This window comes from Tyto alba, unplaced genomic scaffold, assembly GCF_018691265.1.
Source record: "Tyto alba isolate M040663 unplaced genomic scaffold, T.alba_DEE_v4.0 Super-Scaffold_3, whole genome shotgun sequence".
NCBI classification, from domain to species: Eukaryota; Metazoa; Chordata; class Aves; order Strigiformes; family Tytonidae; genus Tyto; species Tyto alba.
This window is the reverse complement of record NW_024881304.1, coordinates 494283-516677: the sequence shown is the minus strand read 5'-3', so window position 1 is coordinate 516677 and position 22395 is coordinate 494283. Positions and strand designations below refer to the sequence as shown.

At 59.1% G+C, this 22395-nt stretch overlaps 4 protein-coding genes across 15 annotated transcripts in view; 3 read left to right on the top strand and 1 right to left on the bottom strand.

Moving 5' to 3' along the window:
- Window positions 1-10156, top strand: part of IP6K1 (inositol hexakisphosphate kinase 1) — a 39191-nt gene extending 29035 nt beyond the window's left edge. For 5 of the 7 annotated variants that reach the window (XM_042799420.1, XM_042799418.1, XM_042799419.1 and 2 more), the window contains 5 exons: window positions 459-805; window positions 3158-3368; window positions 3997-4181; window positions 6502-6677; window positions 7555-10156. In XM_042799420.1, coding sequence (XP_042655354.1) covers window positions 583-805; window positions 3158-3368; window positions 3997-4181; window positions 6502-6677; window positions 7555-8064 — 1305 coding nt within the window. In that variant the 5' untranslated portion in view covers window positions 459-582 and the 3' untranslated portion in view covers window positions 8065-10156. Of the gene's footprint in view, window positions 1-458; window positions 806-2797; window positions 2944-3157; window positions 3369-3996; window positions 4182-6501; window positions 6678-7554 lie in introns of those variants that run through there. The other 2 variants (XM_042799421.1, XM_033004108.2) reach the window with 2 other exon arrangements.
- Window positions 10157-10418: 262 nt separating this feature from the next.
- GMPPB (GDP-mannose pyrophosphorylase B) lies at window positions 10419-12605 on the top strand. Of its 2 annotated transcripts, XM_042799541.1 has the most exons (8): window positions 10419-10601; window positions 10682-10762; window positions 10837-10885; window positions 11242-11543; window positions 11620-11698; window positions 11806-11933; window positions 12077-12259; window positions 12412-12605. In XM_042799541.1, the coding sequence occupies exons 1-8, from the start codon at window positions 10473-10475 to the stop codon at window positions 12541-12543; spliced, it is 1083 nt and encodes a 360-aa protein (XP_042655475.1). In that variant the 5' UTR covers window positions 10419-10472; the 3' UTR covers window positions 12544-12605. The 2 variants fall into 2 exon arrangements, with proteins under 2 accessions (XP_042655475.1, XP_042655474.1); XM_042799540.1 differs by lacking the exons at window positions 10419-10601; window positions 10682-10762; window positions 10837-10885 and having other exon boundaries at window positions 10940-11543.
- A 90-nt stretch (window positions 12606-12695) lies between these two features.
- The window catches only part of RNF123 (ring finger protein 123), a 52610-nt gene continuing 42910 nt past the window's right edge, over window positions 12696-22395 (bottom strand). For all 4 annotated transcript variants that reach the window (XM_033004085.2, XM_033004087.2, XM_033004086.2 and 1 more), the window contains 4 exons: window positions 13940-14082; window positions 13459-13553; window positions 13267-13352; window positions 12696-13160 (listed from right to left, as the gene is read on the bottom strand). In XM_033004085.2, the coding sequence (XP_032859976.1) occupies window positions 13061-13160; window positions 13267-13352; window positions 13459-13553; window positions 13940-14082 (424 nt within the window). In that variant the 3' untranslated portion in view covers window positions 12696-13060. The remainder of the gene's footprint in view (window positions 13161-13266; window positions 13353-13458; window positions 13554-13939; window positions 14083-22395) is intronic.
- On the top strand, window positions 14314-17740 carry AMIGO3 (adhesion molecule with Ig like domain 3). Of its 2 annotated transcripts, none has more exons than XM_042799539.1 (2): window positions 14314-15835; window positions 16439-17740. In XM_042799539.1, exons 1-2 carry the CDS (start codon window positions 15641-15643, stop codon window positions 17639-17641), a joined length of 1398 nt encoding a protein of 465 aa, XP_042655473.1. In that variant the 5' UTR covers window positions 14314-15640; the 3' UTR covers window positions 17642-17740. The 2 variants fall into 2 exon arrangements, with proteins under 2 accessions (XP_042655473.1, XP_042655472.1); XM_042799538.1 differs by having other exon boundaries at window positions 15760-15835; window positions 16074-17740.

Sequence of the window (22395 nt, the reverse complement as noted above, 5' to 3'; positions counted from 1 at the left end):
TTTAGATGTTAAAAATGCAAAGGCAGAAGGAGTGGAATTCAAATCCTTGAAATGATTGTTCTGCTTGTGTCAGTCACTGTTACTGATAGGTAGGTGTGGGCTTGGTTTTAACTGTACTGTAGCTTGCTGTTTGTGCTCGATTATCACATTGCCTTACTGATAAAATGAACTAAAGGAAGGAAAATAGTACTTTCCAAAGTTGGGAGGCTCAGAATACTCCTATCTCCTCCCTTCCTTGTCAATCCTATTGAAGAAGCTCTAGATGAGACTGCCTCTGAGTTAGTGTGCTTACCTGTAGAATTAGAGGTGGTGAGGAGCGTGCTGGAACAAGTGGGCTGCAAACAGAGAACAAAAGAGAAACAGTTATGAATATAAATAAGTACCAAAAACCTTTCTGAGCCAACAGGGAGTGAATGCAAGCGGTCCTCGGTTCACAGGCATCTCCTTTGCTTTTTCAGATCGTTGTAAGGAAGCAGATCGCCCGGAGTTTCCCCGCTGTGGCTGCCTGACCGCTGCTGAGCTACCCCTCCCAGCCCATGTGGCTCTCCCCATGCTCCAAGAGTGCAACTGGTGCCCAACGCAATGTGTGTTTGTCAAACCATGGAAGTGGGCAAGTATGGCAAGAATGCCACTCGATCCGGAGACCGGGGGGTCCTGCTGGAGCCTTTCATTCACCAGGTGGGCGGCCACAGCAGCATGATGCGCTACGACGACCATACTGTCTGCAAGCCCCTCATTACCAGAGAACAGCGCTTCTATGAGTCTCTGCCCCCAGAAATGAAGGAGTTCACACCTGAGTACAAAGGTGAGGCCGGTTGTCATTCCGGAATGCACTTACATGCTTCAGGAACCTGTCCTCTCCTTTTCTTGCAGCTACCGATGTTTTGCTCTCTCTTGGTGTCATTCTATTTGTTGTTTTTAATTCTCTTTTGCAGGCTAGCAGTTTGATAGGAACACTTGGAAAGGTGAAGTCTTTTTTTGTAGGCATGCAGAGTTTAATGTGCTCCTCTTTCTGGACGGAGTATATGCAATGTGACAGTTGTAGTCTGAACCGTAAGGTTATGGATGTGCAACTGATGTAACTTGACTATGAAGATACTGTCAATTACAGCCTTGACCTTGAGCAAATGAAGTTAGATCATATGCTGAGCATTTGCACATTCCAGTCCTGTAACTTACTGCTTCCTCATCCCATCTCTTTTATGGACCCGTATTGGAAAGCTGCTGAAGCAGGAAGCATTGCTTTCCCACTGCTGAGGTGAAGCCTTGTCCCCAGCCACTTTGAAGGAATGGAATTTTCCAGTGTCCCTATCATTGTAGGAGGTTTGGCAGCTCATCTGTATCTTTCAGAAGCTCGATGTGCTTTCAGCCCCATATGTTTGTACTCAGGATGGTGACACGGGCAGGTAGCTTTCTGGGGACTCGGCGTTCCTATTGCCTCTGCTGCTTTGTCACCGCGTGGCATTGGGAAGATGGTGCTTCCCAGGCAGCTGGGACCACCATCTGTTCAGGGTCTTGCCATTTGATCTGGTTGCAGCCCGAGGCTCTCGAAGCAGTGTCAACTTACCTACCTGTGTCTGTATGCAGGTCCTGAATGAAAGATACAGTCTGCAACAGACTGCTCCTCTTGTACCCTCAAGCCATTCTGGGGCCATACAGTGCTCTAGGGACCCACCAGAAGTCTCAGTTGAAGCCTGTGTAGTTACTAGAACCGATAGGATGTCAGGCTTTCCCTGGGAGATGTGTTTAAAACTGATGAAGCTGATAGTCCAGATGGAGACCTGTCTTCTTGAAGTCAGATACTTCCTGGTATCCTAGGATGTGCACAGGACATGCACCTCCACACCAGTGTGGGATTTCATGTGAGAGTCCCATGCGGTTTCCTGATAGTCCCAGAAATTGTTCCTCCTGGTCTGGGGGAGAGGAATATTTCCTGTCTGAACACTCAGATGTTACTGTAAGATTGCCCTTTCACAGAGCTATCTTGAGGAGCACGTCCAGGCAGCCAGAGCACTTGGACTGGTGTTGATGTAGTGACATGCTGGAGTTGTGAACTGCTCTGAAGTTGTGTTGAGCTGCCTGAACCTTGTTAGCGTTGTTATGTGCAGATAAGGAAAAAGGAAGGACAGTAACGTGATGGCCTGCATTAACTGAGCAGTGCAGGGTTTCCTCACATTTCTGGTGAATGATTTGATGCGGCTCGTCTAGCACCTGTTATTCCTGGCAGCTATGTAGTTCTGTGGACAAACCAATGAAAGACTTTTGTCATTGCAAGTTAGGAGCTGGGCTGATAGCCTCATTTTCAGGACTGAGGAAGTCCCAAAGATTAAGATGTCAGCCCTAGCTAGAAGTGTCAGCTGTCCTGCTCTGTGGTTGGCCAGCTAGATATATTCAGAGTCTTTGCTGTGAAAGGTATATACCTTCCCTTGGACTATGGTGCTTTCTAGGAGACTTCAGAAGATTAAACTGGACAAGACACAAGTGGTCCTTTGTGTCTGTACCTGGCTGAGGTAGTTTTGCTACTGAGGTCCCCTGTTCCTATTGCTAGGAAGGCCTGGGACCTTGTGCATCCCTTTTCTGTGAGACTGGCTGATATGTGGTGAGAGTGGCAGGTGTCACCTCAGCCCCAGAGCTCTGTACTTTATTTCTCAGAGGCTGGAAAGCTCTTTTAGCAGAGAAGGCACACTCTTCCTTGGACAGCGATGTCCTTGTTGACAGTAGGAATGCTTCTGCAGGACATAAGTACATACCCAAATAAGCTAGATATATATTTCATATGCTTTACCCCCCTCAACAGACTCTGCTTGACTTTCTCCAGTTTGACAACATTTGCTGCAAGACTGAATGGAAGGAAGTAATCCCACCCCTCAGCCTACCAGCTGCACTTTTGTCCTTAATTTCCTGTGGGTGGCAGAGCTTCCCCTGCTGCTGCTGTTTGCTCAGGTAGCGAGACAGAGCACTATTTGGGGGATTTCTCCTCTGTGCTGTGCTAATGACATTTGGGTTCTTGTAGTCTTAAACCTACTTTCATTGCTCTGGATTTGCTTTGCTGCTCTGAGAGCTGCATTTTCCTCTCTGCTGCTGAACATTTGGGTGCTAGCGGTTGTGTATTCCCTCCCTGGGGAAACAGAGCTGACATGTGGCTTCTCTCTGGCAGGTGTGGTATCTGTCTGTTTTGAGGGAGACAGCGATGGTTACATCAACCTGGTGGCCTATCCCTACGTGGAGAACGAGGCTCTGGAACAGGATGATATGCCAGAGAGGGACCAGCCACGACGCAAGCACTCGCGTCGGAGCCTTCACAGATCAAGCAGCGGCACTGAGCACAAGGAGGAAAAGCCTGGCCTAGCCAATGACAGCACTGAAAGGTAAAACTTGGAGGGCCTAGTGACAACATGAGCAGGAAATCTCTCTTCCTTCTTTCAGCTCTGGTGCTCCTTTTGTTGAGGTCATTTTTTTCACTTCCATACAGTGGCCAAGGCTGTGTTGCGCTTGCTAGCCCAGCACACTGTGGCACTGCAAACAGTGTCAGAAATTTTGCTGGGGTTGGGACAAAACTCATCCATGTGAAATGCTTTTGATGCTGGATAACCCTTGGCAATTTACTGGATGTGAAACCAAAGTGTGTGGAGCAGATTCAAACACTTCAATCCACCTGGTTATTAACCCAGAGATTTCTTCCAAGGGTACTTTGAATGTGGGTCTCTGCCTCCTCACACCAGCCAGAGGTCCCTGAGAAACAAATGTTCCTGCTTACTCTCATCTATTACAGTACAACCTAGCAGAGCTGTTAGATAGACCAGATGCTTGAGTGTGGGTCCACAGCCCAGGGCATTAGTGAGGGTTTGCCGTTAGGAAGGTTTGTGTTGTGTGCAGCAGGAGAAGGAACAGGGGATAGTTGTGTGCAAGGGGAGGGTGTGACAACATACTTACAGCGTAAGTATCTGGAGAATGCATGGATTCTAACTGGCCAAGTTTGTTCTGTCTTTATACCAGCAGCATCCAGGAAACGAAGAGTCCCAGGGTGGACTTGCACATCCATTCAGATGTTCCATTTCAGATGTTGGATGGCAACAGCGGTCTGAGCTCTGAAAAGATCAGCTATAACCCCTGGAGCCTGCGCTGTCATAAGCAGCAGCTGAGCCGCATGCGGTCAGAGTCCAAGGACCGAAAACTCTACAGTATCCTTTGGGAAACAGAACGGAGTGTGTCAGGTTGCTGCTGCCGCCCTGGCCTCGCCCGTTTGTGCCTGAGGCAGCTGGGCCTGCGTTTCCTTTTGGCTTTCCTACCCTTCACACAACCAAAGCTTTATTACATGTTTGGTTTTACTGTTCCTTCTGGCTGCCCGTACAGTGGCCCCCGTGTCTGACACTGATGCTCAGGGGAGCCATGTTTCTGACGATATCCCATGTTTTCTTTCTTGTCTGGGTCTTCTCTTCAGCTTGTGTTTTGAATTGTAGTTTTTCATGTCAGGCTTTGCCCGGCAGCAGATGCAGGTCCACCCTGTTCAGTAATCCCTTGGGATTTGTCCTCGTCCCCTGTGTTTGTGCTTGTCACCTTTCTTGAGCCTCTTCCAGTTCCACAATATCCTCCTGGAGACAGTGACCAGAACTGTACACAATACAGAACATGCAGGTAAATGAGAGATTCCCACTGGTGTTTAATGCTGTTGTCTCTCCTCTCCCTCATAATTCCTACGCAGTCTCTGGTTATAAATGTTATAAATTATAAGTCTTTTGTTATAATTTTTGAAAGTTACCCGAGATCCCACTCCTGGCTGGTAAAAGTTGCCTCAAAACACATTGCTTTATGCATTAAGAATCTTTTTTTTCTCCTTATGTTTATTATCTTGCATGTAAACTTTAGCGAATTTTGCCCACCCACTTAATGGCCAAGTCAGTCTCATAAGGTCCTTGTGGGGTTTTTCCACAGCTGTTCCGCATTTTTGTAGCCTTGAGTAACTTAGTAGTTTGAGCCAATTTGTCATCTCACTGTTCACTCACTTCTCTGGATCACTGGTTGAACAGCATGGATCTCCACACAAAGAACCTGCTGGCAACTTGGTCTGCAAGACCAGGCAGGCTAGTCTGTAGTTCCCCCGATCTCCACAAATCAGCGTTGTGGTAGCCCCTTTTCAGTCTCCTAGTTTTAAGGCAGTGTTAAATGAGTTACACATCTCTTACTTTCTGTTTGATATCTGATCTCTTCTCTTGGCATTTTGGTTTGAGATTTCTCTGAATTTGGAAAAAGAGTTCTGCCCTGGGAATCCCCCCAAGATCTTCCCCTGTAAATAAAGCAGCAAAATATTGATCTTATTTTTCTTTTTAGGGGGTCTCTTCATGCCCCCCCAGCCCACCCACCACCCCTGTAGCTCCTTTTTGTCTTTAAACTCTTCAGGCAGTCTGACTGGCTTCATCATATGGTTAAAGATGGATTTGTTACTTTCTGTGCAGATGACTCCTTATGCTTTTGTCTTGAACTTGCCAGTTTGTGGGGTTCTTTCGTTTCACCTTCTGGAACTCGATTCTGTTTTCCTCACATAGAAACAAACTTACTTTTAATAGCTGTATTCTTCACCATTTTAACTGTGTGAGCTTCCTTTTCCTATTTTCAAATGTGTGCTTTGAGCCTCCAGCATTTATTTTTAAATAGCCTTCATCATTTCCAGAGAAGTAATTCTCTTTGGCTGTCCTTTTTAATCACACTTCCTTATTTTTACAAAGTTCCTCTTTCAAAATCAACCATAGTGGATGCTAGATTTTTCCAAATGTTAAACTTCCTTCCAGGTTTAATCTAGTTGTGCTCTGGTTGCCATTTCAGCATAACACATTGAACCGTGCCCTGCAGGGCTGCTTAGAGGGCAAACTTTGGGGTGTTTTTTTTTCCCCTCTGGGACAAGCTGCTGCACTGATTGTTCCGGGTTTTTCCCCGGCTGTGCTCGAACAGAGGGTTTGCCCGTGGCGCGTGTGGGTAATCGGAGGCTCCCGTTGTGTTTCTGCCTTTGTAGCCTCCCTGGTTTCCCCCCTCTGCCGGGCAGTGTTGCTGTTCAGGCCCATAGCAACAGTGCTGTGCTGCTACCTGAGCCTTGAGTCTTCCGTCCGTGGGGATTGCATTGTTTATCCGTAGGGTTAAATTGCTAATTTGATTAGACTTTAAGCTCTCCCTTAACTTATCAGCAATTCTTACTAGCATACTGTGTCTTTCCTGACACTGGTATTTTGCTCTTCGGTCCCCCCCTCCTGAGTTTCCAGTACGCTGGCATGTGATCTCCTTGCTTACTTTTGGCAGATTCCAGGCTGATTTCTGCCACCAGCTGTCAAAGCCTGGGCACCACTGTTGAGGTTTTGTCCTTTTCTTCACCTCCTCAACCAGTTCATTCTCTGTTCTTTGGTTCCTATTTGTTCGTTGCCTGACCCTATCTCATGCTGGCCCAAGTCTCTGTGCAGTGACCCTGGGGAGCAGTGTCCCTGCCAGCTGAGCTCTCCTTGACGCCTCTCCCAGAGTTCCTTTTGCTGGAGAACGTGGTGCATCACTTCAAGCTTCCCTGCGTGCTTGATCTGAAGATGGGGACCAGGCAGCATGGAGATGACGCGTCTGAGGAGAAGGCTGCTCGGCAGATGAAGAAGTGTGAACAGAGCACTTCTGCCACCTTGGGCGTGCGTGTGTGTGGGATGCAGGTAGGGATCCCCAAGGCTGCAGGTGCTGCACGTTCCTTTTTGCAGCCCCATGAGACCTCCCAGTTAGTGTTTTCTGCTGAGCACTGAGTTACAGAGTCTCCCGCTTCAGGTAGGTACAGCAGTGTTCATGGTACATGCTTTTTGTCTCCGTTTCTAAGCCTAGAACAAAGGAACCTGCTTCTCCTGAGATGACCTGCTTCATCCAAGCTGTTTTGTTCACAGACAACTAGGGGATTTTATAATAAAATTATTTTTGTGGCTTAGTGTTTAGCTAGAATCATGGTGCCTGGGGAGGGAGGTGTCACTCCGTCCCAGCATCAGCTGGTATTTGCTTCTCTACTGTATTGAGAGTTAAAAAGTGGCTCTTGTGGCTGGGCTCTGCGCACAATGGTTTGCTGCTGGTGCTGTTGGGCAATAGTTATTCTTTTCCCCACCCGCAGAAGGATCTTGTAATCCAGATCTCTGCCCGCAGACTGAAGCAATGAGGGCCCCTCATTAATCCAGTGCCACATAATGACGACAATATGTGCCGGCAGCTCCTGCTGCCAGAGGATTGTCTGAGCTGCTGTAGGACGTTGCTTTTCAAGCCTCGGGGGCCTGTTGTGCCATGCCTCTCGGGGACGCTTGGCCTGCTGAGCTGCCTTTTGGGTGTCCTGGGAGAGAACCAGTGCTGGGGAGCCCTCACTGTGCCCATGGGATGCACCCATGAGCTGCTTTGGGATTCGGAAAACAGGCAGAGCTCCTTCCCGCCTCCCTCTTGCGCGTGGTGGGGACAGAACAAGTTCCCCCTGCCCTGTCAGTGCAGGGCAGCTCGGGGCTTTCTGCGTGGCCTTCACCTCTTGCTCCCACTTGATGTGCGTTTCCTTTGGTGCTCTAGGTCTATCAGCTGGACACAGGGCATTACTTATGCAGGAATAAATACTATGGACGTGGTCTTTCCATCGAGGGCTTCCGCAATGCCCTCTACCAGTATCTCCACAACGGCATTGAGCTGCGCAAGGACCTCTTTGAGCCTGTCCTCGCCAAACTGCGAAGCCTGAAGGCAGTTTTGGAGAGACAGGCCTCCTACCGCTTCTACTCCAGCTCCCTTCTCATCATTTACGATGGGAAGGACAGCAGGGCAGGGATGTTTGTGGAGCGCCGGCCGGAGATGCGCCTGAAGCGGGTGGACAGCTCTCTCCCGGAGAGCCTTCAGGATGGCGGCAGCACAGAGCCCGGCTCCTCGGCCCAGCCCAAGGTGGACGTGCGTATGATTGACTTTGCACACAGCACGTTCAAAGGCTTTCGCGATGACCCCACTGTGCATGACGGACCCGACATGGGTTATGTATTCGGGCTGGAAAGCCTCATCAACATCATGGAACAGATGCGTGAGGAAAACCAGTAGCCCTGGGCTACAGCCTCTTCTTCTTGTCCTGGTGGCAGGAGCAGACGAGACTACCTACTACCACAGGCAAAAAGCAGACAACTTTGGTTTTAAACAATTGTATTGCTCCGTTGTTTTTAAATGTACTGGGATAGAAGAGCTGAGGGGAGGCAGGATGGAAGAGCTCCTCGTGCTGACCGGGTGGTTCTGACTGCACAAGCTCTGCCTTCTGGAGGAGGCTCCGTCGATGCCTGCTGGGTGTCGGGCGTCCCGGTTCTTCGCTCGTCGCGTGTGCGTTCTGGAGGGAGGACCTGGATGTGGGGAAGAGAGAGCAGGAGAGTCCAGGGCTCAGGGGTGGGGGTGGGGGGGCTGGAGCTGTGGTGTGAGGAGCTCTGCTGCCTCGGGAGCCCCCGGGAGAGCCTTCCCTTTGGAATTCTCCCGAGTTAATTGGCAAGGGTGCTCGGCTAACAGTCGGCAGGCTCTGTGGCGCTGACGGTGAGCAGCACAAGTCCTGGTCCCTGCTTTAGCTCTGCCCTGGGTGTCTTGCCGAGATGGGGCTTTGCTTTTGATGCTGCCTTTTTCTGCTGTTTGGGCACTGTGAGTAACCAACCCAAGCACGGAAATAACATGACCAAATGCAACCCCTGGCAGAGCTGCGGCCGGGAGGGAATGCCGCAGCCCTGGCGTTGTGCTGGGGCCCGGGGCCTGCTCGCTCTGCCCCCGAGGGGCCGGCACAGGGCCCTGGGCCACCGACCAAGCAAGAACTCGGCTCACGGGCTAGCAATAGTATCTGTAGCAGTTAACGTGACCCCAGCAGACAGCGGGGCCTTTCGGACCATTTCAACCCTTCCCGTTGTGTCGTGTCGGTCCCACAGGCTCTGGGCGAGTGCGTCCCTCCAGCGCGTGGCTGGCCCCGGCCCCGCAGCCCCCGCTCCTCCGGCGGGTCTGGGCATGGGGGTGGCGAAAGGGGAGGCCCAGAGTTGGGGCTGACCCCCCCCGCCCCCCTTCTCCTCCCTGAGGGCCTCCGGGGGGGCAAGTGAGGGGGGACCTGGCTGAGCGGTGAGTGTCATCTCTTGACTGTTTAGCTTTGCTTCACCGAGTCCCTCTTTCCCTCAATACCTGACCAGGTGGTGAATAAAAGAGCCAGCTGGGATGTGCTGTGCTGCCTGGGCTCCCTCCCCGAGCTGGTGCTTTACCCGCGGCTTCCCTTGACGAGGGCATTAACATTTGATACTGTGGCCTAGTGGTACCGAGCTGTACCCCCCACCCGCATTACTCCCCCCGTGTTTCTGTGCTGGGACCCCCGGTTGCTCCCTCCCTTGTGTCACTGACTTGTTCCATGGTGCCCTGGCTGCCTCTGAAACTGTGTCCCTGCAAGGCCAGGCTTGGGTTTGTTTGGGTTTTGTTTTGTTTTTTTGTTTGGTTGGCTAGTGGTTTTTGGTTGGTTTGTTTTTTTGTGTGTTTTTTTTTTGTTTTGTTTTGTTTTTGTTTGTTTGTTTGTGGTTTTTTTTTTACTTTAAGAAAGCTTGGTTGGGGGATACTCGCATGTAGCATGTGTGCCGACTCTTGTGTGTGCACGGTCTGGTTGGAAAGTGTTCGTGCTCGGCTGGTGCCCGGCTGTGGCCGCCCCAGCGGGCGCGGGGCTGCGGCAGGGAGGGTGGAAGGGGGGCCGGGGCAGTGCCAGCTTTGTCCCAAATCGTACCTCTACCCTTTTCCCACTCTCTCACCTATTCCAAAGCTTGCCCGAGCCACCGCTCCGCCGGGGCTCTCCAGGCCGGGACCTCGGCGGCTGCCCGGCTTCGGGGGGAGCCCCGGGTACCGAGAGCAGCCGCCCCGCAGCCCGCCCTGTGCATGTCCTTGTCCCCACCCCGGGGCGGGCGCAGGGCCCTTCCTCCGGGGGAGCACCTCGGGCCCCCCCCAGCGCTGACTCCCGCCCTTCCTCTTCCTCGCCGGGGCCGGGGCTCCCCTCCCCCTTCGGACCACCGCGCTAGGACTCCGCAGCTTGTACATAGCCTTGACCCCCCCCCCCCCCCCCCCGTTTGTTTTTACATGAATAATCACCTTGTTTGTGCTTCACAGAGAACCAAAAACCATTAAAGGATCCGTTTTTGTCCGTGGTGTGCCGTGCCTGCCTTAGCGCGCCCGGGGCGGGGGGTGATGTCAAGTCCCTTTGCCCGCCGTCTGCTGCCGTCCCGCCCCGTCCCTCCCCTCGGGCCGGGCCGCCTGCCGCAACCACCGGACCGCGCAGCTCCCGGGGCGGGGCGGGCGGGGGGGGGGGGCGGTGGGACCCGGGACGGGGCGGTGGGACCCGGGGCGGGCGGGGAGGGGCGGTAGGACCCGGGGCGGGGGCGTGTCTGGCGGCCGTGACGCGGAAGGCGCGCGCGGCGCTGACGTGTCGGCGCGGGCGCGGGGCGCGGCGGCGGGGGGGGATGCGGGCGCTGATCCTGGTGGGCGGCTTCGGGACGCGGCTGCGGCCGCTGACCCTGAGCCGGCCGAAACCGCTGGTGGAGTTTTGCAACAAGGCGCTGCTGCTGCACCAGCTGGAGGCCCTGCGGGAGGTGGGGGCGGCGTGGGGGGAGGGGGGGGGGGGATGCGGGGGGGGGGCCGCCCAGCCGCCGGCTGACCCGCGGTCCCGCAGGCCGGTGTCAGCCATGTGGTGCTGGCGGTGAGCTACATGTCGGAGGCGCTGGGGGCCGCCATGCGGGAGCAGGAGCAGCGGGTAAGGGCCGTTCCCCCCTCCCCAAAGCCCCCCCGCAACCCGCCCCGCAGCCGCCGCTCACCCTGTGCCCGCAGCTCGGCATCCGCATCTCCCTGTCCCACGAGAAGGAGCCGCTGGGCACAGGTAGGGTGCGGGCAGGAGGGACACACACACACGCACACAGAGGGGTGGGTACGGGTGGGGTTGGGGGACGCTGGGAATGGGTCACCGAGGGTGGGAGGGTGTGGGTGACATGGGGACACGTGGGAGGAGGCCGCCACGGACAGCAGTGTGGGTGTGGGGAGGACTGGGGGCACCAGGCTCTGTATGCCAGGATGGGCACAGGCAAGGCGAGAGGGACGGCAGGAGCTGGGTGACAATCCGGGGGGACCTGGGGTGCCAGTGGGGAGCAGGGACACTGGGACGGGGGCAGCTGGGGCCGGGGAGGACCCGGGCACTGGGCTCACCCCGTCCCTGGGGCGTCACTCACGGCCGGGCAGCGGGGCCGCTGGCGCTGGCGCGGGACCTGCTGGCCGAGGGCGGGGAGCCCTTCTTTGTCCTCAACAGCGACGTGATCTGCGAGTTCCCCTTCGTGGCGCTGGCCCATTTCCACCGGCAGCACGGCGGCGAGGGCTCGCTGGTGGTGACCCGCGTGGAGGAGCCGGCCAAGTACGGCGTGGTGGTGAGCGAGGCCGACACCGGCCGCATCTGCCGCTTCGTGGAGAAGCCGCGCGTCTTCGTGTCCAACAAGATCAACGCCGGGCTCTACATCTTCAACCCCGGCATCCTGCAACGCATCCAGGTACGGGCCGGGGCACTGGGCTGCGCCAGGCTGGGGGGCCGGGCCCCCCGCTCAGCCCCGTGCCACGTCCCCACAGCTGCGCCCCACTTCCATCGAGAAGGAGATCTTCCCGGCCATGGCGCAGGAGGGGCAGCTCTACGCCATGGAGCTGCAGGGTAAGGCCCTGCGCATGGTGCGGGCAGCACGGAGATGGGGGGTGGGGGGTCTCGCCTGCGCTGCCACCCCCGTGCTGGGGGCTGCCACCGCGGCTCTGTCCCCGCAGGCTTCTGGATGGACATTGGGCAGCCAAAGGACTTCCTTACGGGCATGTGCATGTACCTGCAGGCGCTGCGGGCTCAGCACCCCGAAAAGCTGCACTCGGGGCCCGGTGTCGTAGGGAACGTGCTGGTGGTAAGTGCCAGCCCCCAGCACGCCGGGCACGCGCCCCGGGCTCTCCGCGTCCTCCCGCCGCTGTCCTCGCTGCCGTCCTCGAGCTGTGCCCTCCTGTCCCCACGCTGGCCAAGTGGCCCCGGCGCAGCCCCTCTTCCTTCCAGGACCCCAGCGCCAAGATTGGGGCAAACTGCGTCATCGGCCCCAATGTGACGATCGGGGCCGGCGTGGTGGTGGAGGACGGCGTGCGCATCAAACGCTGCACCGTGCTGAAGGGGGCCCGCATCCGCTCCCACTCCTGGCTGGAGTCCTGCATCGTGGGCTGGAGCTGCTCCGTGGGGCAGTGGGTGAGGACGTGGGTGCCCCCGCGGGGGGGATGGGGGCTCAGCTCTTCCCGTCCTGCGGCCCAAAGGATGGAGGGATGCACCGGCGCCTGCGGGCGGGAGCGTGGTGCCAGGCCCCGAGCTGGGGCAGGCGTGACGGGGCCTCTCCGGGGCAGGTGCGCATGGAGAACGTGACAGTGCTGGGCGAGGATGTCATCGTCAACGACGAGCTCTACCTCAACGGGGCCAACGTGCTGCCGCACAAGTCCATCGCCGAGTCTGTGCCAGAGCCGCGCATCATCATGTAGCAGCCCCTGGTGGGCCCTGCACTCCCGGCCCTGCTTGGATTAAATATTTATATTTCCAGCTACTGCTGAGCGTCAGTCTGAGTGTGGCCCGAGCACTGGGTCGCTCGCCAGGGCTGGCCTGGCTTCCCCTCCCCACGTCTCAGGGCACCACATAAGGAAGAATAATTTAATGCTGCATTTCACGAAGTCAGCCCCCAGCCAGGGGCAAGTTAACAGCCCGAGCGCCCAGCCCGGCCCCCCTGCCCCGGCCCCGGGGCTGCGACGGAGCCGAGACCTCGGGCTCCCCTCCCTGAGAACAGCCCGCGGGGCAGAGGGGCTGCCGCGGCCCAGGCGCTGGGCGAGGGGGACGCTGGCCCCCGAGCCTGGCATCGGGCCTCTCCCTCCCTGCAACCCCCCAGCCCCACGCTGCGGCCCCACGCTGGGTCTTGGGCAAGGCGAGCGTTTGGGGAGAAGCCGGTGTGCGGCGGGGGGGGGCCACCCCCCTCAGCGGGGGGAGCCCGGGGTGTGGGGCTGGGCGCTACGAGCTGGCTGGCTTGGTGAAGTCGTCCACCCCAGTGATGGTGGCCTTGCAGAAGAAGCAGTCCTTGTTGTTCATCAGGTGCTGGTTGATGCAGGCTCTGGGACAGAGAGGAAAGAGCGTGAGCTCCCCCTGCACGGCGCGGGGTGGGGCCAGGGGTGACAAGTCACCCAGGCTGGGGGGGGTTGTGCACGGGAGCTACTCACTTGCATGACTTGTGGGAGCAGGGTCTGAAGATGGCTGAGATGGGGTGTGCGTAGCAGATTGGGCACAGGTCTTCCTCGCTGGTGGGCTGTGGGGGGGGACACCAGGCTGTCAGTGGCGGCAGCAAAAGCCCCGTGGCCCAGGGCAGCTGTGCCGGCAGCCGGGGCTGGGGGGACCAGGCCGGGGGGACTCACCAGCGTGGTGGCAGCCGCCTGCTTGGACTCTTCGCTCAGGTGGCTCAGCATCTTGTCCACCTTTGCCAGCTCCTCGGCACTGATGTAATCGGTGTCTGTGGGGACAAACCGGGTGTGCGTGGGGTGAATGTGACCCTCAGGCTGGCCCGAGGCTGCTGCGTGACGCTGCAGCTGCCCTCGGGGACCAGCCAGGACAGGGGACCTGGTGCCAGGGCCAGGGAGCCCCACGCTGGGGGCAGCAAGCTGGACACTGGGCACCGTGAAGGGACGAAACTGCTGCTAGAAGCGGGCACTGGACACAGCCCCAGCCCAAGTGCCATTGCTGGGGGGGCAGCGTGGGAGCCACAGACCCTTGTCCCCAGGCCTAAGGGGGCTGGGATGTGTCGCAGATGCCAGCAGCCCCATTTCCCCCCACCTCCCCATCCCAGCCGTGGCCAGGGGGTGAGCGCAGCCCAGCTCCCAACGCCGTGCCGACACTTACAGGTGTGCAGGGAGAAATGGCGCTTGTCCGTGGCCGGGGCGGCAGCCGCCAGGGCCGAGGGCTCGGCGTGGCCCAGCAGGTACTGGATGGAGCGCAGCTGGAAGCAGGGGTCCGCCAGCAGCACTGCTGTCGCGCGCTCGGCCCTGCGAGGGGACACAGTCAGGCCTCTGCCCCGGGTTCAACCCACCCTGCGGTCACCAGGCCACCCGGCCGCGTCCCCAGCCGGCGAACCTCCCCGGCTCCTGGCAGCATCGAGCTGGGGAAACACACTCAAACGCAACCCAAGGGCAGCAGCCCTCCTCCTCCTCCTCCTCCTCCTCCTCCTCCTCCTCCTCCTCCTCCTTCTCCTCCGCCACCCCCGCTCAGCGGCCCGGAGGATCGATACGGTGCATTAGCACTGGCTGAGGCTGCAGCCCTCGCACACCGGTGCCGGGCTGAGCCTGGGGAGCTGCAGAGCGACCAAAGCAGCTCGCGCTACCCTCACTTGACAGCACTGCAAGGGTAAAAGGAGAGATGCCACGCAGGAGCCTCATGCCGGGGGCTGCTCTCCCAGCCCCCTGCCCCAAGGAGATGGTTCAAGGTTGGCCCCCCAGGCAAGCGGGTGCCCCCACAAGGCAGGAGGGATCTCTCCTTGGCTTCAAGCATCAGTGGGGGCAGCCAGGACAGATGAAGGGCACCTTAATGAGCATCTCCACCAGGCAGCAGTGCCGTGGCCTGCTCACGGCCCTTGGCAATGGGCAGAGCGGGCTCTGTGGCCGGCCCTCGGGCAAGCACAGCCGCCCGGCCGCAGGAGGCGAGAAGCCCGGCGGCGCCTGGGCTGGGGCGCAGGGGGTTAACAGCCCCTTGCTGTGCCGCAGCCGCCGCCGCCAAATGAGCTTTTTGCTGCCCTAATGGAACCCAATTCCTCAGCCCAGCTTTCCGCTTCCCACTAACGCGCCCGGGCTCTGGGCAATGACATTCCTGCGCGTCCTTCACCCTGTGGCCACCCCCTCCCTGCCAGCACCCCGTCTGCCGTGGGGGGACCCCAGTGGGCTCAGCTGGCCCCACTCACCCCACGGCTGAGAGAGGAGGGGGGGGGGGAAGTCCCTGCCAGCTCAAGCAGGGGATGCTGAGGGTGAGAGCAGCGGGAAGGTGCGTGACCGGGTGTTGAGCAGTGAAAGGGGAGGGGGTGGGGTGTCTTTTGAGGGAGGACGAGGGGGGTGGGGCATGATGGCCACCCTCCCCGCTCCCGGCGTGGGTGCAGGAGTGCCCATGAAGGGGTCCCAGAGGTGCCGATGGGGCGGGTTTATTCCCGCACCCTCCGGAGGCTGGGCAGTGGCAGAGCTGCCGGCTGAGGTGGCCGTTCTGCAGCGAGGGGGGACGGCGGCTGCGCACCGGTAAGGCCGGAGGGTCGGCGAAGTGCCCCCCCCCCCCAACTCCCCGGGGTGGACAAGCGACCGCGAGGGGCCGGTGCCGGTTGCGCCTTGCCCTGCCCACTCGCAGGACGGTTAGGGTGGGCCACGGCCACGGTCACAGCCACGGTCACGGCCACCACTCCCCGCGCCGCGACCAATGGGATCCCGCCCGGCCCACACGCCGCGCTCCGCCAGCGCGTAAATAGGGGCAGGAGCGGGACGGCGAGCCCGCAGCGAGCCCGGCTCCCCGGGAGATGCCGGCCGGGAGGGAACCGGGCACCGGCCGGGGTTCACCGGGGGCCGGGGCATGTGGGGCTGTGCCGCGGCAGCGCTGAGCCCGGAGAAACTTCACGCTCCAGGGACTCGCGGCTGCGAGAGGCAACGAGGCGTTTGCCGAGCCCGAAACGCAGCCCCGGGAACGCTGGAGCGCCTCAGCCCCCCGATGCCAGACACCGGCTCCCCCCCACGGGTGCTGGGCAGCCCACGCCTGGCCGGAGCGCAGGTACGCGGCGTGAGGCGCGGCGGGGCCGGGCAGGGCGATGCTGCCCTTTAACTCCTTTCAAGCCCCACGGCTGGAATTGGGATCCTCCTTTGCGGGGTGCAAAGGGGTGGATGCTTGGTAGGGCCGCCCCGCCCCCCCCCCCCCCCCACCAAGCCAGCACGGGGAGAGACCGGGGAAGACCACAGCACGTTTTGTTTGTTTGTTTGTTTTTTTTTTTTTTCTCCCGCGTCCTGTCGAGCCTGGCCGTGCCGCCGGGCTGCGCAGAGGCTCCCGCCCGGCACGATGTCCCCACGGGTGGCCACGGCCCCGCTTTGGGTGCGGGTGGCGAAGCTGCTGCTGCTGCTGCCGTGGGGCCCCGGCCGCTCTCCCCACGCCGCCCCGCCGCCCCGCAGCTGCCCCGCCGCCTGCATCTGCACCTCCGACCTGCTGAGCTGCAGCCGGCAGACGCTGCAGCGCGTACCCCGGGCGCTGCCACCCACCGCCACCACGCTGGACCTCAGCCACAACGCCCTCACCCAGCTCCGCGACCGCTGGCTGGCCGCCCTCCCGCACCTCGAGGCTCTCCACATCAGCCACAACCAGATTAAGGACCTTTCTCCGCAGGCTTTCCACAATGCCTCCTACCTGCGGCACCTCGACATGTCCTCCAACCACCTGCACGCCGTCGAGACGCACTACTTCGACGCGCTGGTGAGCTTGGAGGAGCTGCTGCTCTACAACAACCGCATTACGCGAGTGGATGAAAACGCCTTTGCCAAGCTGAGCGGCCTGCGGAAAGTCTACCTGAGCTGGAACAACCTGACCACCTTCCCCTTCCACTCGGTGCAGGGGCTGGGAAACTACAGCCTCCGCACGCTGGACCTCTCCTCCAACAGCCTGAGCAGCATCCCTGTGGACGAGCTGGCGGTTCTGCCCGAAAACATCGGGAACGGCTTGTACCTGCACAACAACCCCATCAGGTGCAGCTGCCCTCTCTACCTGATGCTCCAGCGCTGGAAGCAGCGAGGTTTCAGCTCTGTGAAGGATTTCTTCGAGGAACACACCTGCAAGGTGTCCGACAGCGTGCCCCGGTCCCTGATCAAGTTCCTCAAGTACAGCCACATGTTTGAGAACTGCTCGGCAGGCCCCGAAGATGTGCACCCCGTGCCCTTCCCCGCGATGGTGGGCCAGGCCCTCCTGCTCGCCTGCAACACCAGCCTGCCGGCCGTGGCCACCACCTACATGTGGATCTCCCCTCACCACGAGCCCATCAAACACCCGGGGAACAGCAACCGCTCCTTGGAGGTCTACCGCAACGGCAGCCTGAAGATCGCAGTGGCCAAGCCCTGGCACTCGGGGGTCTACGTGGGCTTGGCCATCAACAGCCCCCACAACTTCAGCAGGTTGTGCGAGGTCAACGTGACGGTCCACTACCCCAAGCCGGACGGGGAGACCTTCAGCACCGGCCTCACGACCCTGCTGGGGTGCATCGTGAGCCTGCTGCTCGTGCTCATGTACTTGTACCTCACGCCCTGCCGCTGCCTGAGCTGCTGCAAGAGGCCGGCTCCTCTCAGCCCTCCGCAGGAGTGCAGCGCCCAGTCCTCCATCCTCAGCGCCACTCCCCCCGCCACCGACGGGCCAAACCGCAAGGCCAGTGCCAACAAGCACGTGGTCTTCCTCGAGCCCGTCAGGGAGACGCAGAACGGCAAGATCCGCCTGGCCCTCGGCGAGGACTTCCCCGACCCCAAGCACCCCAAGGTCCTGCAGCTCAAGTCGGACTCGGAGTCCATCAGCTCCGTCTTTTCGGACACCCCCATTGTGTCCTAACGGGGTAGAGCTGGGAGCAGAGCCAGGGCCTGCCAAGAGCTCTTCTCCTCCACCGTTGCTAGAAGCAGGATTATCGGGCACCTCGAATTCCTGGCTTGACCGCGACCCATGAGGGTGATCGGCATCACCCACAGCTGCTTCAGCCATGAGCTCCTGGTGGGTTTTGGGCCGGGGGCACACTGGTGCCCGGCAAGAGCTCCTTGCTTAAGCCATGCAACGGCCTCGTTAGCACAAGGGCAAGGCTGACGAACCCAGCACACCTGAGAAACCCCCACTTCATTTGGGCAGCCAAACTCACCCGCTGGGGCCAGCGCTCTGCCACGTCCCCGGCACACGAGAGCCAACCCAGCACCAGCGCCGCGGATCCCCAGGCCAAGGAAGAGCCGTGACAAGCAGGGCACTGTCCTCGCTCGTGCCAGGGCCCCCGGGGATGGCGGTGCCATCGTCCCCTCCTAGCCTGTGCCAGTCCCCATCAGCACACCGTGGTGGGGAGGGGGGGAGTGTGGCCCCGTCACAAGGCAGGTACGTGCCCCCTTCCCAAACGTGGCCACTCAGGAGGGACAGAGCTCAGCACCTGCCCAGCCATGCAACCAAGCAAACGTTACAAGCTTTTGCTTCCCGAGAAGCTGTAAATAGTCAAGGCAGGATTAGGTGACGCGATACAGCGCCCCGGCCCGCATTGCTCAGAGCTCCCCGTGCCACCAAGGACGATGAGGTCTCGGATGCACCACCCTCCTTCGCTGCTTCTCCCTGAGGCGGACAAGCGCGCTGCTAAAGCACAGCTATTTAGGCAGTAATCTAATAAGCCTATCGATAAATGTGAGTAATCCTCTCCTCTCTTGGGTCGTAATTCTCTAGTTACATTGGGAATAAAAATGCCTATTTTTTTAAGCTTATGCTGGGCTGAATGTCTCCTTGCCCTTGCAGGGCAGCGGCACGCAGCCACCCTGCAAGCCCTGGGCACAGCAGTGGGGGTCTGAGGGAGCCCCGAATTCCCACAGGCCGGGCACACGGAGCTGGGTGATTCGCACCGGGCTTGCAACCTCTGTTCCCATCAAACAGCGTTAGAGTGGCCCCGACAAGGGGCTTAAATGTGCCGAGACTGAGCTGGCAGCCTGGGGCTGGTTTGAGAGGAGCATCCAGTAGCTTGTCCCCAGGAGGGCAGGTCTCTGAAGTGATGCCTGGGAGCTGGAGAGGGAGCAGAGCCAACTGACACAAGGACACATCCAGACCCCAAAAGGGCCACGCAGGCTTTAGATGCAGGGCAGAGGCACTCTGGGGAGACCTGCTTGGGATGGGACTGGCCCTGTCTTTGGCCAAGTGCCGGTGCCCTCTGCAGTTGTGGTCCCCCACACCTCACTGGGTGCCTGCACTGCTCTCTCCAGCACCCAGTCTTGCACCGCCCTGGCCCAGGGAGCAGCTCTGCACCCCCATAATACCTGCCTGAATCCCCCAGAGGGATAAGGGTGTCCCCCACATCTGCCGGCCACCATCGTCCCGCCCGCAGCCGGGGCAGGAGCGTGTGGCAGAACAAGGGAGGTCGGGGCCACTCTGCTGGCAGGAGCACAGCTCAGACACAGCCCAGGCAGAGCAAACAGGGACCAGGACCCTTCACAGCCCTTCCCCCAGCCCGCAGTCCCCTCCATGGCCGTGTGCCCCAGCCCCAAGAGCTGCTGGCAGCCCTGTGACCAGAGGGAGGGGAAGGTCCCTGCGGCACCGGGACAGCGCCAGCACCCATCCTTCAACTTTTTCAGCCAGGGAACAAGCAGCCTTTTGCCCAGCAAAAAGTCAACGGTTCCCAAAGCACTTGTCGGAAAGCCCCTACCCAGCCAAGGAAGGGAGAGCGGTTGGGAGAGCAGCCATCCTGAGGCAACCGCAGCCTCCCTCCTGACACCGACCTTGCGCGCAGGCTCACGCGACGCGTGCTCTGCTGCCACGTGCCCCGCGCCCTTGCACCCGCCGCTGCCGGCCCCGTTGCCCAGGGGATGCCGAGCCGGCCACGCTGGGGTGCTGCCGGGGGGCGACAAGGTGCTTCAGTCTTGGACTGATAGGTGAGTGGCACCCTGCCCCTTGAGGATGGAGCTGAGGCGATGCCATCCCCTGGCTCTGCGCCCAGGCAAAGATCGCATGGGAAGAATGGTTTGAATTTGCCCTGGGAACACCTGGGAAAGAGAAGAGACCCAGCCGAGAGCGCCCAGGTCCAAAGCTGATGAAGGCACTGCCCTGAGCGTGGCCCGCGCTTGCCGAGGCGGTGCTGAGCCCGTGCCGGAGCACCCAAACACTGAATCTTCCTCCAAAAGGAAAGGTGAAGTGGTGCTCCAGGCTCCAGCGCCCGGAGTGAGTGTTATCCACCCACTGATCTTCTGTCGCCGTCCTTGTAGGACTCCTCACAAACCTCCCCCCTCCCCGGCGCCAACATCAGCTTCCAAAGCATTAGTGCTCCTGCAAAGCTGCATCCTCAGCTGAGGCTAATGACTGAAGCTCGGGGAAAGCTCAGGCCAACTGGAGTGTAAGAAAAGCTCCCGAGGGCCTCTCTGAGAAACCCAGGAGTGCTCTTCTAGGCTGGCTGCAATTCTCCTACCCCTGCAGGAAGGCTGAGCCCACTGTGCTGGGGACGGCATAGCTGAGGTTTGTGCCTGCGCTGCCCCCAAGGGCTCCCCGCTCCCTTTACCCAGGGAAAGCCTGCTGCTGCGTTTCACACCTTTCCGGTACTCGGCAAGGACCCCGCACCACACCACTGCTCCAACGAGCAAGGCAAGGCAGTTCGAACTGTTGAAGCAGTTCATTAAGCAGCCTGAAAGGCAAATCTATGCAGCAAGGAAAAACAGCCAGGAGCACAGCTTCCCTGACAGGCAGGCGTTGGGAAATGTAATGGATGGTCCCCGAGGAATACGTCGTCCTCTCCCGGCAACCATCTGCACCATTACAGCCCCGGCTCGCTGCCAAACCGGCCTCCTGCTCTTTGACTCTGCAGAGTAAAGCAATGGGTCAGCACAAGGCTTGGTGTCCCCGCACGCAGGGACCCGTGCCTGCGCACGTGGGGATAAGGACTAACTTTGGGGCCCAGCCGCCAACGCTGACTCCCGTCTTCCCTGGCACTTCACATCTCAGCCAGGACAAGGCAGGCACGCTGGACGCCAGTCCCTTCCTGTCCCCCTCCGCCGGGGCTGGACACACGAGGTACATGGTTGGACCCCAATCCTTTCCTTATGATACTCATGGTTTTCCAAAGTGCTCAACACAGTGGAGCCCGGTGCTGGCCATCACGATGCCTGCTCCTGCTTCCTAGGGTGTGCCTGGCAGCCCTGAGAGGCTGCGAGATCCCAGCCCTGGCAGTCCCACTGCTCAGCAGGTAGCGTTTGGAGCTGGCAGCTTGTAAAGGCTGTAACAACAGTAAGGCAAGACTCCTTTTTTAACTGTGAAACCTAGGTCTGAGCTAGCCATTCCTCCCTGCTCTGGCTCACACTTACCCCAATACCTTATGCGCTGCAAGACTTGAGTAGCACTCATTTTCTGAGTTTTTAGAGCAAGGTAGCAAGGACTCCTTTAGACTGAGTGGTGCATGAAATGTCTACTCCTGCACCTCCTTCCACCACAGCTCACTCATCAATATGTGTTGAAGGAGTGATCAGTAATTACAGTGTCCTATGGGACTGCAGAGAACCTCCATGTCCAGTGGGGACCAGCCCGGTCCCCACAGCCCCAGCAGTGCTCAAGCATGCAGGTGGGTGGCCAGGCTGAGCTTAGGAACCTGCAGACTGGGATCTTCTGTGTCTTTTTCAGGAGAGGTGACCCCGAAACCATCAAGCAGTTGAACGGAGTCTGCTTAGCCTGCCTCCCCCCACCAGCTTCGTGCTTCCTCACCTTCCTGCTCAGCGTGCTACTTCTGCCCAGGGAACCTCTCCATCACCTCCTTCCTGCCAGTCTGTCCCTCTGCACCCATCTGTACTGTGTAAAGGAGAGGAGTGCAGAGATCCAGCCAGAATTACCCCAACATCACGTCAGCCCAGTGCTGCTCCTCCTGGCAGGTCCTGCTGGCTTGTGCCCAGCATCCCACTGGCACAATGTTGTTGTTTCTGGCCCAGGATCCCCATCCTGTGCTCTGCTGGCTGGTACCAGCATGTCCCCGGTGACCACAGTGCTCTTCCCTCCGTCTTCTGGTCCTAAGTTCCTGGGAGGTACACCCTGAAGGCTGCTTAGGTCTTTTCTTGTATGGCTGCACTGCAGACAAGTTCACTGGCTCCTTGCACGTGCCCTAACCCTTCAGACTCGCACTGAGAGCATCAGCCGTGGGCAGGGCTGGGGAACGCGCTGCCCGGCCTCGCTCCCACTGCCTCCAAGGGGATGGAGGAAGCCTGAGGAGCGGAGCGGCGGCTGAACCCCTGCACAGTATGGCTCATCTCTGCTCCGGGATGGCCACTCGCTTTCCACAAAGCCTGTTCCAACCTATATGCCCAGTCCTAATTACAAGCCCTCGCACTCAGGAGATCAACAGCTTCACCTTCAGGCCTCACTCCTTCCCCTGACTCTCTCTCGCCAGGATCCTTACACAAGCTTTGGCCAATGCCACTCCATTAGCTCACTCCAAAGGAGGCTTAATAGAAAACCTGCTCAATTATTTAGCAGACAAGCGGGGGGGATGCTACTGGCTGAAGGCAGCCAGGGTCTCTGGCACGGACCCAACGATTCAGCCCAACTCCTGGCTCAGCCTGCCAGATCCTGCCTTCCCTCTCCTCCCTGCGAAACCAAGGCTC